General features: G+C 54.3%; 8 protein-coding genes across 8 annotated transcripts; 6 read left to right on the plus strand and 2 right to left on the minus strand.

Annotated features, from left to right (window-relative positions):
* Positions 1-526: 526 nt before the first annotated feature.
* Positions 527-3083, plus strand: M409DRAFT_59346 (uncharacterized protein; the record flags this gene model as incomplete). Its single annotated transcript, XM_033814164.1, has 2 exons — positions 527-2276; positions 2341-3083. 2 exons carry the CDS (start codon positions 527-529, stop codon positions 3081-3083), a joined length of 2493 nt encoding a protein of 830 aa, XP_033661957.1.
* Positions 3084-3329: 246 nt separating this feature from the next.
* Positions 3330-4873, plus strand: M409DRAFT_69939 (glycosyltransferase family 31 protein; the record flags this gene model as incomplete). Its single annotated transcript, XM_033818504.1, has 3 exons — positions 3330-3363; positions 3628-4478; positions 4532-4873. 3 exons carry the CDS (start codon positions 3330-3332, stop codon positions 4871-4873), a joined length of 1227 nt encoding a protein of 408 aa, XP_033661958.1.
* Positions 4874-5244: 371 nt separating this feature from the next.
* M409DRAFT_28400 (uncharacterized protein) lies at positions 5245-6507 on the plus strand (the record flags this gene model as incomplete). Its single annotated transcript, XM_033809019.1, has 1 exon — positions 5245-6507. The coding sequence occupies one exon, from the start codon at positions 5245-5247 to the stop codon at positions 6505-6507; it is 1263 nt and encodes a 420-aa protein (XP_033661959.1).
* Positions 6508-7082: 575 nt separating this feature from the next.
* Positions 7083-7910, plus strand: M409DRAFT_69940 (uncharacterized protein; the record flags this gene model as incomplete). Its single annotated transcript, XM_033818505.1, has 1 exon — positions 7083-7910. One exon carries the CDS (start codon positions 7083-7085, stop codon positions 7908-7910), a length of 828 nt encoding a protein of 275 aa, XP_033661960.1.
* Positions 7911-10208: 2298 nt separating this feature from the next.
* Positions 10209-11532, plus strand: M409DRAFT_28402 (uncharacterized protein; the record flags this gene model as incomplete). Its single annotated transcript, XM_033809020.1, has 3 exons — positions 10209-10461; positions 10523-10868; positions 10926-11532. The coding sequence occupies 3 exons, from the start codon at positions 10209-10211 to the stop codon at positions 11530-11532; spliced, it is 1206 nt and encodes a 401-aa protein (XP_033661961.1).
* A 599-nt stretch (positions 11533-12131) lies between these two features.
* Positions 12132-14249, minus strand: M409DRAFT_28403 (uncharacterized protein; the record flags this gene model as incomplete). The annotated part of the gene is made up of 3 exons (XM_033809021.1): positions 12132-13835; positions 13978-14048; positions 14108-14249. The coding sequence occupies 3 exons, from the start codon at positions 14247-14249 to the stop codon at positions 12132-12134; spliced, it is 1917 nt and encodes a 638-aa protein (XP_033661962.1).
* Positions 14250-14728: 479 nt separating this feature from the next.
* Positions 14729-15098, plus strand: M409DRAFT_34822 (uncharacterized protein; the record flags this gene model as incomplete). Its single annotated transcript, XM_033810332.1, has 2 exons — positions 14729-14923; positions 15012-15098. Coding segments are annotated over 2 exons (282 nt in total), but the record flags the coding sequence as incomplete, so codon positions are not given.
* A 501-nt stretch (positions 15099-15599) lies between these two features.
* M409DRAFT_28405 (uncharacterized protein) lies at positions 15600-16721 on the minus strand (the record flags this gene model as incomplete). The annotated part of the gene is made up of 1 exon (XM_033809022.1): positions 15600-16721. The coding sequence occupies one exon, from the start codon at positions 16719-16721 to the stop codon at positions 15600-15602; it is 1122 nt and encodes a 373-aa protein (XP_033661964.1).
* Positions 16722-16930: the final 209 nt, after the last annotated feature.

Raw genomic sequence — 16930 nt, forward strand, 5'->3', positions numbered from 1 at the left:
CGTCACCCAACTTCACCTCTGCGAAATTGCCCACGCCCGCGGCCGCTCCACTGCCCTCGTCGCTTCGCATCGCATCACGCGGACCGCCATTTACTTCCCCAGCCTGACGCTCCCACCTACACCTCTGGCCCCTTGCGGCCTCCCTCACCGTCGCCATGCCCCCGACCCCGCCGCAATCGCACGCATACGCCCACATGGCTCCCCAACCCTCGCCGCAGCAGGTCTCGTCGAGCCAGCCAAATGGTCTACCTTCGTACGGAAATCACGGGTACAACCTATCTTTCGACAGCAGCCAGCAATCGCTCTCCCAACCTGTTCCCACCGGCTTTTCGCAGAGCTTCCCAAACGGGCCAGTCTCGAATCCGGGGTACGCCAGGAGCTTTGGAGAAGGAGCCTCTATGAAGGGCATGAGAGGGTACAACGAGCCGGCGCAAATATATACTGTGAGCTTTGAATTAAGCGAGGATTTGGCGCAAGTTTGCTAACATCCCCTCAGGCCGCTTACTCTGGAGTATCAGTCTACGAAATGGAAGTCGGCGGTGTCGCCGTCATGCGCCGTCGCAGTGATGGCTGGCTCAATGCGACACAGATATTGAAGGTTGCGGGCGTTGATAAAGGCAAGCGCACGAAAGTGCTCGAAAAAGAAATCCTCACCGGAGAGCACGAAAAGGTACAGGGTGGATACGGCAAATACCAAGGTACCTGGATCAGCTACCTCCGAGGTCGAGAGTTCTGTCGCCAGTATGGGGTTGAGGATATTCTGCGTCCGTTACTGGAATACGACGTCAGCGCAGATGGCACCAGTGGACGAGGCCAGCATGAGACACCTACCAAGGAGCAAGCCATGGCTGCTCAGCGCAAGAAATTCTACACCAATGCGAGCCTGGATCCGCGCCAGAATGGCATGCCGACATCGAATGGGACTTTCTTCTCCAACATCTCGCCGACGACATCGGTGGCTCTGGCTGCCATGAACAAGGCAGCTCGCTTGAACTCACCAGCACCCAGGAATGGGAACACCCCGAAACCCGCTAATATGCGGAGACCATCGCAGCAGGATGGTTACGGTGGCGGTAGCCAACAGAGTATGGTGTCTGATATCGATGCCAAGACCGCCGACTCTGGGTACAACACTCAAGCGAATGGTGAACCACCGAGGAAGCGCATGAGACCAGATAGTCAGGAAGGCATGGGCCCACCCGTCCTACCACTTGACGCTTCGATGCGCTCTGCAACCCCGACAGAACCGAATGAGAGCTTTCTTTACGATAATGCCTTGATGCAGGAGTCCGTGAACGCATATGGAGAGCCAATCGCTCTGCCACCGTTGCCAAGCCCTTCCACAGAGGAACGGCAAGAGAAGATGAACTTGATCCTGGACTTGTTCGCGGAGCAGAGTAGAACTGACTACGCTTCTCATCGAGCTTTGCAAGAGCTCTCGAACGAAGATCTGAACATGCCGCTTGATGCTTCAGCTAATAATGCCCTCCACTGGGCCGCCACATTGGCCAAAGTCCCGCTCTTGAAACTCTTGATACAGAAAGGAGCAAGTGTATGGCGCGGAAACGCTGCCGGACAGTCGCCACTGATCAGTGCTGTCTCGGTCAACAACTGCTGGGAGCATTCGTGCTTCCCTGAAGTCCTGGAGCTACTAGGCCCACTCATTGAGGTTCGCGATCTGCAAGGCCGGACAATTCTACACCACATTGCCGTCTCCTCAGGAATCAAAGGTCGTGCGGCGAGCAGCAAGTACTACCTGGAGGCACTGCTCGAGTTTTTGGTCAGGATAGGGACCCAACCAAACAGCTCGGCTGCCCAGAACGTTGCCGCCGCAACAGCCCACATGCATCAAGCGTCACAGCAGACAAATGGCGATTCCTCCAGTCAAGACACGAATGACGTCTCGCTCGCGCAAGCACGAGGACCCGTCAATCTATCTCGCTTCTTGTCGCATATTGTCAACGCCAGAGATAAGGCTGGTAATACTGCTCTCAACCTCGTGGCCAGGATAGGCAACCGAAGCATCATACAACAACTACTCGAGATCCACGCTGATCCGAGTCTGCCCAACAACAAAGGCGTCTGCGCAAAAGACTTTGGCGTTGGCGTTGCTGAAGGAGAGTACCCTTATCCGAAGGGTGGCCTCGCCAGCCAACAGTCGATGCTAAATCCACCTCCATATCCAAGTGCACATCTCCAGTCCACTCCGGATGGCGAGGCTGCTGAAGGTGCATCCTTGAGCCATGCGGAGGACATTGGGCAAGAAGTCATTGCGTGTGTGTAGCCCTTTCCAGTTCCCTCATGCGAAGATGATTGCTGACATGAAATCTTTACTTGCAGCTATGACATCCATGCTTACGCAAAATCTTGCCTCTCACAAAGAGCTTTTGCGAACACGTACCGAACAGATTGATAAGCTCAACGAGCAGATTCGTGAGCTGAGTACGATGCAGAAGCAGGATCTGGAAACGCTGCAGGAAATGCGAGAACGAGTTCGACTTCGCGAAGAAAGGAAGCAGAAAGTCGCAAATCTCAAACGGGAGATTGAGAAGAAAAAAGCCGCTAGCAAGAAGGCCCAAGGGCGTCGTGTGAATGCGAAATCTGCAAATGTGGAACTAAAGCCCAGCTGGTTGGACGAGATTACCGGTGATATGTCGAACCTGGACACTTCGAACGGTCAACAAAAGCAGCTGGCAGTGGAGAGGCTACCCAGCGCGAGCACTCTACAGGCACGGCTGAACGCTTATCAAACGAGCAATGGCAAGCTCGAGCAAGACGCAAACCAACTGCGAAGTCGATCAATCGAGCTCGAGGCTCTGTATCGCAAAGTGGTGTCTTTGTGCACCGGTGTTGCAGAAGACAAGGTCGAAGAGAGCTTACCAGGCTTGGTCGCGGCCATTGAAAGTGAAAAAGGCGGTATTGGTGAACAAGAAGTTGGACGTGTGCGAGAGTTTCTCAGGAGAGTCGATGGATCCCGAGTGGAGCCATCTTCGCAGTCTTCTGGGCCTATGCTGCAAGTCAACCCGACTGTGGTGGCTGCGGCGGAGAGAGCTGCTGCTGAGCGTGCGCAGATGAGGGCGTGATTGACGGCTTTTCGTCATGAAATGCGTGTGAACTGATTTGGAGGTGTATCACGACCTTGCTGCGTTGAAGCGATTGGGATTGGCAGCGCTGTGGTTGGACTCGTGTTCAGGATGGTGTATCTTAACAAACTTGACGGCCTTGCTGTTCGTCTGAAACATGAACATATTCATATACGGAACGTGTATCGTATACATGGTCTTCCCTTGCCATGCCATACATGCGGTTAGAGTTCAAGCCTTGCATCTATGCCCGCTCAGTGCGACCACTCAGCGCGGAGTCGTTCGTTCCTTCATCGAAACATTGCCTCGGTCTACCATCAACAACACTATTCATGTACATAACTACAAACTAATGTAAGTATACGAAAGACACAATGGCCTCTACTTGAGAAATCTTCGCCATCTATAATGGCCCCCTCCCTCCGCCTCCCCCGCCGCACCTCACTGATAGAATTCCTCTTCCTGCTCGCCCTCGCCTTCAGCCTCTTCTATTTCTTCCTCCTCCCAGGCTTCCACAAAAACAACCACCATCCAACAACACCAGTACCTCGACGGAAGACCCCTCAACCACCCTTACCATGCTCCCAACTCCCCGGCGCCAACGACACCGTCGTCGTGCTCAAAACCAGCGCCGCAGAAATCGAAGCCCGCCTCCCAATCCACCTCTCCACGACACTGCTATGTTACCCCCATGCGATCATTTTCTCAGACTACGCCGAGAACTTCGAGGGGTATCCCGTCTATGACGCTCTCGCGAGCGTGGATCGCCGGATCAAGGACCACCATCCGGATTTCGAACTCTGGCGACGATTACAGCGCGACGGGCCTGATGGACTCGAGGACGAGGAACTCTGGGATGCGGAGACGACAACGAGGGGGGTGGACAAGTGGAAGTATCTGCCTATGCTGGCGGAGGCGTTTGCGAAGTTCCCGGGGAAGAAGTGGTTTGTGCTATTGGAGACGGGGACGTTTGTTCTTTGGGGGGAGGTGTTGCGGTTTTTGGGGAGGTGGGATTCGGAGCGGATGTGGTATTTTGGGGATGAGGGGGTGGAGGGGGAGGTTGTGTTTGCGAGGAAGGGGGCGGGCGTTGTGCTTTCGTGGGCGGCGGTGCGGGCTTTGGTGGAGTTGTATGCGGAGACGAGGGCGGCGTGGGAGGCGTATACGGAAATGCAGACGGCGGGGGATGTGGTGCTGGCGCAGGCACTGAGTGAGGTGGGTGTGGAAGTTACGCCTGCGTGGCCGGTTTTCCAGAGTCAGAGGCTGGCGGATGTGCAGTATGATCAAGTGTCTGAGGGGAGGAGGTTGTGGTGTTCTCCGACGGTTTCTTATGGTGGAGTTGAAAAGGGGAATGTGGAAGAGTTGTGGAAGTTTGAGCAGGGGTGGATGAAGGAAAACGTATGTGCACTTACAACTTACCGTGCCATCAGGCTGTCGCTGACGGTCTTTAGCCCGATCAACCCCTCCTTCATCAACACATCTTCACCTCGTTCATCCTCCCTCGCCTTGTCATGCGCTCCGGCCGCGTCGACGATTGGGATAATCTCAGCAACGACTCTCCGACACCCGCAGCCAACATCGACGAGTGTCGGGGGATGTGTGTGGAGGATGAGAAGTGCGTGCAGTATTCTTTCACCAATGGGAGGTGTAGGCTTTCGCGGACGCCGAGGATGGGGGAGTTCAAGAGAGGGGTGGAGAGTCGGTGGTTGCTTGCTAGAGTCAAGAGATGGGGGGAGGAGATGGGGGATTATAGTGAGGTTCAGGGGTGCCTGACGGATGATGTGTACTCGTAGCCTTGCCAGGGGACGAATTTGATCCGCGCTTTTGAAGACTGTGACGCTGCGTGGGCTTCCATAACGTCGGCAGTCGATGGACGAGACGTTACGTTCAGAGACGATTTGGACTGCATAATATGTTGCAGTAGATGCGATGGGCTCGCCCCTATCGGCCGCTGTGAGCTAAGATGGTCTGTGCACTCAGACTAGATGCTGCCGACATCGGCCAATGGGAAGCATGTGAATGTGTGCAATGCCCGACGTCAGCGCAGTGCTACATCACCAGATCCAGTTCTCATGGTCCTCCAACACCATAATGATTACAGATTTCCCGCTCCTACCAGAACTCTTATCGACTTTATCAAGCGCTAAAATCAACGAACAACGCAATGTCAAAACATATCGATCTCATCCGGAACGTTTCCTTACCTGGAAAAGCCATAGGAACTGTTTGGGATGTTTGGATTGTTGGACTGAAGATTGACGCCATTGTGCCTCACGACGATAAGTCTCCGTCGCATACCTACTCTACTTTGGATGGGCGTGGTGCTTTGCTGGCTCCAAGTCTTTGCCATCCGCGAGTTCGACTCGATGCGATGAATTTCTCTTCTGAACAGCAAGCGCTCCATAAATCAACAGAACCAAACGCCAAGGACCTTTTACCACAATGGGCAAAAGACTACGGTCTGTCAATGACGGGATATCGGAAGATGCATGGGCTTTGTTCAGCAGGCGTAACCCACATGCGCGCGCTGGTCGAGGTCAAGGCCGACGACAGTGCAACGCGGATTCTAGATGCTGCTGTGGAGATGAGAAACAGGTTTGAGCAAGAAGGACGATGCATTGTTCAGATTTGTGCCATGTTTCGTGGGCCACTCATCTCGTCCACGGATGGCGAAAGAGGGAGAGCCTCAAGTGAACGATTAATTCAGAACGTGGCGTCTCGGGCGGGCGTAGATGCTATTGGGAGTGTCCCTGCGCTGGAAGCGAACACGAACGACCGAGAAGCCCATATCGAAACGATGGTGGATCTTGCCATCGCACTCGACTTGCATCTAGACTTGGAGCTCGAGCGCAATCTCAGCACAAACCCGTCCGTGTGGGACGTCCTCGAAGTTCTTAAAACGAAGGAATGGTCGAAGAGAACGACGCGAAAGACAGTGTTGCTTTCGGGAAGTAATTCTGTCTTCGATCTGAGCGATCCTGAAAAGGGTAGGCTGAGAGATGAGATGGCTGACTTCCCGAGTACCTTTGTGTACACACAAAGTGATGAGCTGAATAAGACTCGCAAGGTTATTAGCCTCATCAGAGACCAAGGCATTCGCGTCTGCTTCGGCGTAGAAGCAAGCGACGACATGGGTCCCACCCCGGAAAGCTACGATCCAGTCAAGAGCATCAGCACTGACGACGACGCAAGCCGAGAACTTGGGGAAGCGGACGCAGAACTCCTGTATGAGGGCGTGTGCAGGAGGCCGCGACAGGGCATTGGCCACGGGAAAAAGATGATTCAAGGCCTCGAGCTCAAGGTGGGAGCTGATGCTAATTTTGTGCTTTTTGATCACGAGCAGACAACGTTCACCGAGGTGCTGAGTCCGCACGCTGGATTTTGGGGAAGACAAGTTCTTCTTCAAGGTTCTCTTGTGGCATGTTGAGAATGAGCTGGGATAAGTTGTGGTTCGTTGGCGGCATGGAGATGATGCTGGGGACTCTGGGGATTTCAGCAAGAGTAATGGAAACAATGAGTAATATGACGGCATAGAAAGCGGTTCAGTACAGAATCGTGCGGAGTGAGATGTCGAGTACAAGTACCTTCGAAAAAAAAATGTAACCAGCTAAGAGATGAAGTGAAGAGAAGGTTGTCAACCGTGGTTAGGGGTTGGTGTACAGTCAGCATCAACCTCCCGAAGATCTCCCGACGCGCTATGATAATCGCTTTGTCAAGCTGATGCATTGCTTGCACTAGCATCTGCATCTCCCAGCATTGCCGTTCGACGCCATTCCAGCTTCCATCATAGCTGCGCCTATAAGTATCTTCCTTCGCGAACGGTATGTGCTTTTAATGTCTTCAAAAGAGCAAAGCACGACAAAGCAGCTTCACCCAACGTTTCCCTTCAAAACAGCAGCAGCGACTCTCGTAGCACTTCTCGCGTTCAGTCTGGCTTTCTACACTCCTCTGCGAGCATCCCTTTCGAAGCTCGTCCAAACCAAGCCACAGATACAGCGCACAATGGCGACGACAACCACCACCACGAACGGCACCTCCAATCTCAAAATCTCAAAGCGTCCCTGGAATTCAAGAGGCCACGCCGACCACGGCTGGCTCTACACCTTTCACACGTTCTCCTTCGCCTCGTACTACGATCCCTCCCACGAATCCTTCGGCCCCCTGCGCGTCATCAACGAAGACCGCGTCGAGCGCGGCACCGGCTTCGGCAAGCACAGCCATAAGGAATTCGGCATCTGGAGCTACATCCTCTCCGGCGAGCTCGAGCATCGCGATTCAATGGGGAACCTGGAGAAGCTGAGGAGAGGAGAAGTCCAGTTCACGAATGCGGGGACGGGGATCAGTCATTCGGAATACAACCGCAATGAAGAGGAGGACTGCCATTTCATTCAGATCTGGTCGAAGCTGGATAAGAGGGGCTTGAAGCCGAGTTATTGCACGAGGAAGTATCCTGATGAGATGAAGCGGGATCGACTCGTGCGGATCATCGAAAGTAGCGAGAGACATAATGGCAAAGAGGGACCGCACGAACCGATTGAGATTCATGCGGATTTGAGCATGGATGCGAGTATTTTGAGCCCGGGAAAGAAAGTTGTGCATGAGGTTGTGGGGAAGGAAGGGGAGGAAAGGAATGTTTATTTGCATGTTGTTATGAGTACTGGGAGGACGCAGCCAAAGGCGGGCGGGGCGAAGATCAAGGTTGGGGATGTCGTGTTGGGAGAGGGAGATGGGGCGTATGTCACCGGAGCGAAAGGATCAGGTACGATTGAGGTCGAGAGTGTGGGGGAGAAGGAGGCGGAGTTTTTATTGTTTGATATGGGGGAGGAGTGATGGGGCGTAGATGCAGTAGAGTAGGGAAATGTTAACGACGTTTATGGTCTGCAAGGTACGTTTCACTCTCTCGGCAGCGTCCTTGTGTGGCTGGTCTTTTGTCTTTCACGAGAATGCTCGATATGGACCTCATTCATCCGAAATGGGCCATTCATAACCACTTGAATCGACGAGAGAACGCAAAGCCTTTATATGGGAGGTGCCAAGGCACTAATACGATTTAGCTCTTGAGCATGTGAAAGCACAGGGTTGAGAGGTCTTGATATCGCAGAACAGGACAAACGCCCTCAAAGCTACAATGGCTGTATCTGCAACGGGCGAGTCTGAACGTGAGTCAAAATTACGCGCGATCTGCGATGTCCAGAGAATTTGCAAATCCGCAAACGCTGCAATCGATTCATTGTAGAAAATTGGGCCGTATTAAGGCAGGAATGTCCAACATTGGGCGCATTGGCGTGGTTGCAACCGCAGGAAGTGACGTGGTGTCGGTCGGCAGTGTTTCTGGGAAATTTGCTGTCTGGGCATGATCTCGTGGGCATGGTCATTTATGCTGCGAGGTAAAGCGATGGATTGGCTTTAGTACTATGGTGAGCAATTTGTAGAGCTATGCACATTTCCGCTATTTAATGAGCACCAGGCGCGGGGTGGTAACGGCGAAGGTCGCACAGTACGTGTGCGATGAGGACGATGAGGACGACGACAACAACAACATGCGAGTCAACTCGCGGAACGCGACAGCAGCACCCCAAGGCAAAACCCCGGCAGCCGCCCTTCCAAGCTACATGGCTACTCGAATCCATAACCCACGTACCAAAGTAAACACTGAAAAGTGTTTCTCTGTCAACTGCTTAAATGGCGTAGCGGTAATCGCAGGAGTCCCGAATCTAACCGGTAGATTCGAAGCCCAGCGTAGCGAACCTAGCACACAGTTCTTTTGCCTGGAGAGCGGGTGAAAAGATGTGTCGTTGGTGGTGGCTTTGTCCTTTTGCTGGATGGGCCCGGGTTCGAGTCGTGGGCTCGGATTTTGGATGGCGGTTGATTTTTCAACTTTTTGGCTTTGGATTGGAGGTTGGCTTGGGTTGCGACCGTTGATCGATCACATTCCGGGCATTCGACTTAGTATGTGATGTTTGTAAAGTGCACAGGTAGTACGGGAATTAAACTTTCCGAGCGACTTTCACATGTGTACCTTCCTAATCGGGAAGGTACGCTTTTTCGATATCAAGGAAGGAATCGAATCTCAGCACGGATCGTTAGATGACGTTCTAGGCAATAAAACCCTAGTGGCATCTCATGGATTTCGATCGCAATGCGGGTGCTAATTTAATTTGACGTATTGCTACTTCCGCTGTGCCCTGATTGCCACTCGAGCTCAGCCCCTGGTCGGAGCTCGCTGCTAGCGCTTCTCGCTTCTCACTCCTCACGAAGCGTACCAACAACTCAAAGGTATTGCTCATCCACGTGGTTGCGTTGAACTATGATGCTAATCAATAACAATGTTGTGTTCCTACAGTATAAGCCAGGCTTTTGGCAGTGGTACGTTGCCCCAATGTATCCCCAGCACACCACTCATTCACATCCGCGCCAACCAACCATCATCAGCCATGGAATACTTCGCCTCAATCTAAGAGTCGTCTTGTACCTCGCGGAAAGATAACCCGAACGCTGACCGTCCCAACCAACCCCATAGGCCCTCCCGAACAACACCCATAGCACCTCCCACCAAAATTTCATTTCGCCCGATGACTACGCAACACAAGTTCCAGGGTACACATCTCCAAACAAGCAACAATCCCCCGAGAGACCGCCTATTACGACGACAAGTGGTAGGGATCTAAAGCTATACGAAGAAGCCCCCCTTGTCATCAGCCAAAAACTTTATCTGCCAAGAACACCACCACGCGTCTTAAGCCTCGTGAAGCACAGGCTAAGCGGGTTGGGGATGGGGATGGGCCTATCAGCGAGTGGCCGATGACACGGCTGCTGGCGCTGGTGTGTTTCGGGTGGGTGTGCGACCACTTGAGCCGAGGGACCGAGATGGAGGTTTTGTATACTGCCCGCTGAGGCTTTGCGCTTTGCGGAGGCTTGGTTGTGAGGCTTCGTCATGGTTCTTTAGATGATACCGATGGCGACGAGTCCGCTTGCGTTGCGTACGTGCAACAGCAATGCGGGAGGCGATGTGGTCCAGGCAGGTCCAAGACTTTCATATAACATCCCACCCATTCCCTATCATCTTTCTCCGGAAACATCTCAGCATCAAACACTTCCTCTCTCGAGAAAGCACAGCCTTCTATCACAATGGTCCAACTCACCACACTCGCCGCTCTCGCAGCCGCTTGCGTCGCCCCTGCCTTCGCCCACCCGGGAGAGAAACACGACCCAGCCAAGATCAAGCGCGAGATCGTCGCTCGTGAGCATTGGGCTCATGTGGGAAAGAGGTCTCTGGATGCTTGCTCCAATACCGAGTCTGCACGTCGGTTTGCGGCCAGGAATAAGGAGCGTCGTGCACGGGTTGCCAGGGAGTTGAGAGAAAAGAGGGGGATTACAGCCCGTGAGTTTCGAAGTCCAAAGCGATCCTCCTGAAGAATAGTGATTGATTCATGTTATTGTAGCCTCCCAAAAACTCCGCCGCGCAACGGAGCTCGAACGCCGCAACGCCACCGATCTCGCCAAATGGGAAGCCATCGACCACAACCGCACGGGCATCTACGACTACGACGCCAACACCCCCGAGAGCGATGTCTTCGACGCCGTGACCAGCCCCATCTTCGCCCCTTCAATCACAGATGGCCCGTACTACGTCTGGGGCGAGATGATCCGCTCGGATGTCGTGGAGGACGAGTACTCCGAGGGCGTGCCGCTTCACCTTGAGGTCCAGTACTATGACATCGAGACCTGCGAGCCGATTCCGGATGTGTATGTCGATATCTGGAATGCGAATGCTACGGGGGTGTACAGGTAAGCATCTTCCCTCAGCACGTCTCTCCTGAATCGACTCAACTGACTTCCTCACAGCGGCATCTCCGTCTCAGGCAACTACGCCGCCGACGGCTACAACAGCACCTACCTGCGCGGGATCCAATCCACCGACTCCACCGGCGTCGCCACCTTCGACACAATCTTCCCCGGCCACTACGACGGCCGCGCCACGCACACGCACCTCCTCGCCCACATGAACGTGACCACGCTCCCCAACAACACCCTCCTCGTCGACACCGGCACTGTGACACACATCGGCCAGCTCTTCTGGAACGAAGTCCTGCGCACCGCCGTCGAAGCCACCTCCCCTTACGACTCCAACACCCAAGCCGTGACGTCCAACGCGGAGGACTTGTGGAGCGTCCTCCAGGCCTCGAGCGATTACGACCCGTTCCCGGAGTTTCTGTACCTCGGGGATATGATCGAGGATGGGATTTTCGCCTGGAAGCAGATCGGCCTCAACACGTCGGCGGATTGGACGGATGATAGCTACTACAGCATTGCCGCGTATCTGCAGGCCGATGGCGGGCATGCGAACGCGGATTCGGCGTTTGGGGGTGGGAGTGGTGGGGAGGGGAATGGGACGATGTCTGGGGTGCCGAGTGGGACGGCGGCGCCGGGGGCGTTGTCGACGAGTGCTTGAACTTGAGCGTGAGGACTCAGGAGGATTCGTACGGGCGGATTCCGGGAATTTGGGGTTCGTGATTGTATGTATCTTGGGTCATTCCGGATTTGAGAAGTCCAGTCTCGCTTTTTCGACTCCTCTCTCAATCCTTGACGTTGGCGGCCTTGTTATATGTCGATATGAGCGAACTCACCTGCCCCTGTCGGGTTCAAAGGTATAGAGATCGGATCTTGTAGAGTTTGCCGTACCACGATCGCCAGTTGGAGAGGGGGCTGTCAAATGATCACGCAGGCACTTCAGAAGTGTGCTGCAGTCTGAGTCTCATTCCCTCAAAAGCACGTTATGGTACACAAAGGTTTTGATGTGCTCATCACTCAAATCGATCCCATTGACACAAAAACAGTCCTCCTTCCTTGTGGACCCTTATTCGAAACCAGATCCCCCAAACGCCATGCACACATGTCCATCGTGAAGTAAAAGCACAGAACAAGGAGAAGGCAGCGTCATGCCGCTCGTGGTATCCCATAATTACATCTCTCGGAAAAACAAAAACATCCCTCTCTCCTTTTTTTTTCGAGGGAAGCTTACACAGCAACAATCGTCCCAACGTCTATCCTTTACAAATCATTCGTATCTCTCGACCGGCGGCAATTCGTCCGCAGCGTCTCCTCGCTGGGTCGCGGGCTCGTCTCGATAACGCTGCTCGTGGGGGTATATCTCGATCGTCGAGATCCATTCGTGCTGCTGTCGACGCTGTGTGTTCGTGGGGTGCTGCCTGTGAAAGTGCCTCCTGCGGATGATGATATGGGGCTTCGCAGATCGAGGCCTTCGATGACGACGCTGTTGCTTCGGAGACTGCTGCTGCTGCTTCCGGCTTCTGTGCGGGTGTAGCGGGAGGTGTAGTCTGGTAGCAGCTCTGATGTGTAGGAGGGTAGAGTGGCTGTACTTGCTCGTGATCGCGTCGCCGGTGTGTATGGTAGAGGCACCATCGGTGGTGGAGGGTCGTTGATCGGCGTGATGAGGTCGTATCTGTGTTCGTCGACTCTCACCAAGCTGGAGACGATTTGATGAGCATGTCTCAGCTCACGAATTTCTGCTTCCATCACTTCACCCTTCTCCGCTGCATCGATATCCTGCTCCAGGAAGGCGTCTTGGAGGATAAGAGCCCGCTTTTCCTCGTAGTCTTCCATCCTGGGTGGTTCTGCTGGTGATTTGAAGCAGTTGATAGCTGCGACAAAGGCATCCCATCTTCGTCGCATTTCTGCCCGTCGTGCTGCTCGTCGATATGCTCGTGCGTTTCGTCTCTCCTCTCGGTCCGCAGCTCGGTCCACGCGCCTCCGCATTGACATGCATTTTTGGCGAATGAACGCGAAAAGTGCTGTAAGTCCAAGGGCTGCTGCTATTCCACCAAGTACTCTAAAGAGCAGGCTTTGTGGATAGACAACCTGAATCGGCTGAATGGCTGCTGACGACAGACTGCCGATTCTGGTAGTATTCGAATACTTCTCAGAGCCGATGCCAGCTTTCGTAGAAGCATAAGGCCTCACGTTCTCGTCATCCAAGTCGATGAGGTTCTGCAGGTGAGGGTCCTGCACTTGCGCGTAGCCAACCTTGGGCACAGTCAAGATACCCATCTTATCGCATATCCTCTGGGCAATGACTTTGGCGGCACAGACGAGACCGTCGCATTGCTGAAGCAGATGCTTGAGCGTGACATGGTCACGATGTTCTTTCAGACACTTGGCAATAGCGTGCTTCTTAGCGGCTATCGCAGTGTTGAGCTCCCCGGCCTGGGCCTCCAACAACAGTAACGACTCGATCTCCGCCTCGATATCATGGCTCTCGTCGTCGTCGTATCCGACCGGCTCGTTGGGGGTGACATCGTGAACGGGCTGCGCAACCATGAAGGATTCTTCAAGTTGGTCAAACTTGATGGGTTCAGGAACGCGGACGGGGACCAGTCTAAGAAGTCTACGCGGGGCGGTTGGATCAGTGAGGATGGTGAAACCGATGAGACCTGAGGACCCTGTGGTGACGCCGTCTACCGAGTCAATGTGGACGTTGATGTTTTGGGTCGAAGAACTTTTGAGTGAGGAGAGGAGAGTCTCCGGAACATCCGCTACTATTCCCCCGATGGTGACGCGGAGGTCGTGAGGGAAGCCCAGCTTATCCGGAACAGAGAGTGAATGTTGGGCAGGTGCTATTACCGTCCATGAGCTATTATACTCGCTGGTAGTCCAAAGTAATTCCAGCGGTTCGCCGTTCAGTGATATGTCGGAAGTGCGGAGATGTTCAGTCGGGTTGATTTGCAGCTCGAAGACCTGAGGCACACATGTCAGGACCAGCGGGACATGACCATGATGATAACAGCAAGGGACGTGAAGTTGAAACAAGGACAAGACAAGGCAACGCTGTGATGGTGAAGAGTGACCATGCCAAGGCACCCCGGTGACGTGGACTTACTAGTGGAGTCGTCAGCTGCTCATCCTGGACGCCTACAGACGCTTCGAATTTGGCGCAGGCCGACTCGATGTCTATGGAATCCGGTCAGCGTTTTTCACCTGGCAGCCTGGACCAGACGCATATGACATACTGTACTCCACCACGGCGAGGTCTGAAGAAGTAGCGTCGTCCGGGGGCATGCTGAGGCCGGTAGAGGCGGAGGCGGAGGAGATGACGGGCATGGCCAGCGTCGAGGCCAGCGAGAGGAGGTGGACAGCAGCGGAGCAGCGCATCTCGTCGTCGTCGCTCGCTCCTCTACATGGCCCGTCTGGGCTGGAGCAGTGCGAAAGGCCTGGGTGCCTTGGAAGTAGTCCGTATAATAGAAAAAAATGAAAGCGACTGAACGACAACAGCGGCGCGAAAGAGACCACCTCACCTCATCCTGTCTGCTTCCTCCCGAATTGCGCTGCCTGGAGCTGAGAGGCTGTGCATGCAAATGCGAATCCGGCGCTTCCTGAGGCACCAACTCCGAATTCTCCTCATGACTCGCGTGCCATGTCCGACTTCACCTCTCAAAACATCGCAACTTCAGTACTGCGTGACACGTGCATGCACAACATGAGCCGATAGCAGCATCTACAACATCACCATCCAACACACAACTAGGTCGCCAACATGGTACGCCCCCACCCCTATCCTCCACCCCTTCAAACCCCACCAATGCGCACGACGGCGACAACATCCCCAACTAACCACATCCACTCGTTGTCTGCAGCTCCCCCTCGGCCTCCTAACCGCCGCCCAAGGCAAGCCCATGCTCGTCGAGCTCAAAACCGGCGAAACCCTCAACGGCCACCTCGTCGCCTGCGACACGTACATGAACATCACCCTGAAGGAAGTCGTGCAGACCTCCCCCGACGGCGACAAGTTTCATAGATTGGCGGAATGCTACGTGAGGGGGAATAATGTGCGTAGTAACCCATCTTCTATACGGTCTGATGTGTAGGAATATGTGATGGGGGATACAGTGCTGATATGTGTGGTGTGTGGAACAGATCAAATACCTCCGCGTCCCGGACGAAGTCGTCGATGTGGTTAAGGACCAGCAGGCGAATCAGCAGTCGCAGCGCGGAGGGAGAGGTGGAGGAGGCGGTGGGATGCATAGAGGGGATCATCATGGTGGGAGAGGAGATCGCGGCGGAAGAGGGATGGGGAGAGGTGGAAGAGGGAGGGGCAGAGGGAGGGGTGGCTGAAGAGTGCAAGATTGTGGGTATTGCGGAACACATACGTCGCGCGAAGTCTGGGCGCGATATTGGGCGCTTGAGTCTGCGCTTATGAAGGGATCTTCCGCCGAGTGTGCGAAGGCAGCATGAGGCATGGCTGTCGTGTGGTCGATGAAGACTCACTCCCGCGAAATACCTCGAGCGAAGCAGCAGTCGTCACCCACGAAAGCTTGCTGGAGGATTGAGCATTTCTTGCGACCTGAAACTACTGCCCTCAAACAATTCAGGGTAGATTCAATGAAACAAAGTCGAAAAGTAAATCATTCACACTCTTTTGGTTTTCCAATTCATACCAAACGATAAGACTACCCACAGCGCAGCCGCCTCAAAACCCTCATTCCTTCTAGTTCAACGAGCGCCTCAAATCCACCCACCATCACCAGCCCCTCCAGACCCATCTTGCTCCTGCTCATCACTGTCCCAAAGAACACCACGTCTCTTCCTTCTCGCCCTCTCTCCAACCCCAACCACATCGACATCTCCATCAGACCCCTCAAGAACAGGCGACCCACCCCCTTGCGGACTCATGATCCCACCTTGCTCACCCCGAAACTCCTCCGTCGCCTGTAATCTTCTTCGCAAATACTCCGCATCCGCGTCCGCCTGCTCATTTCGTTCGGACGGCGGCGTCTCGTGCGTGGTAGTAGGTGAAATGGGCTCGTCATCTTGAGGGCGAAGCACAGCCTCCTCTGCGTTGTTAGGAGCCGTCGTCATCGTCCCCCGAGGAGGAGAGGGCGGAAGAGGTAAACTTGCCGCAATCTCCTGAAGACTGTGAGGAAAAGGCAGTATCAGCAGTGAGCTTTTCGCGTTAAGCATGCCCGGGGACGCAGGGCCCATGCCCACGCTGAAGGGGACAAAGGCAGCCGATCTCGATTCCGTCGCGGCCGAGTCGCGATGGCCATCCGCTGCAGGAGGAGTAGGTGCAGGTTCAACGCCTTTCGACCGCCGACGCGCCATTCCAGACCACGAGATCGTTCTCCTTCGCGACGTCGAAGATGCGTCTCCATCCCCATTCCCACTCTTCCCAAAGGAAAACCTCCAAGACCCCCTCTTCTCACTCTTCAAGAGCTGTTCCGCTTTTGCACTGCTCCTCCTCAGAAACTTCTGCGTCGAATCCTTCCGTTTGCCGAGACTCTTCATCGTTTCTGAAATTCGCTTGCGCCAGTTCTTGCTCTCCTCGGAATCGTCGGATGAGGAACTCCATCTCGAGACGGGATCTGGAGGATGTTGAGCGGTCTGACGGATTTCTTCGGGGGCGATGTAGCGGGAGTCGTTCAGTAATTTGGAGGCATTCGGATGGAGACTGCGTTCTGGAATGTCGGTAGCACCTGAAATGGGGTCTTTGTTGGCTTCGTTGAGATTACTCGGTGAAAGAGCAGGTCCTTGTACAGGAGTCTCCGGCAGCGACAAAATCTCCCCGTCGTCTCGAAGCGCTTTCTTCCCCTCGCTTTTGGATAGGAAAGGTCCCTGAGCCTCACGCATCGACAACTCCTAGTCATCATCTCTGACCGGCCTCTTCCCCTCCCTCTTGGACATGAAATCTCCAACATGCGGCAGTTGAACACCATCTCGCAGAAGCCTCTCTCTCACAACTTCCAACCAACTTCGTTTTCGCAGAGATAAGGCGTCTTCTCCATCGTTCTCGTGGGATCGGAGTCCTTCTAATACACTGGCGATGGTAGGCTTGGGCT

This window comes from Zasmidium cellare (assembly GCF_010093935.1).
Source record: "Zasmidium cellare ATCC 36951 unplaced genomic scaffold M409scaffold_43, whole genome shotgun sequence".
NCBI classification, from domain to species: Eukaryota; Fungi; Ascomycota; class Dothideomycetes; order Mycosphaerellales; family Mycosphaerellaceae; genus Zasmidium; species Zasmidium cellare.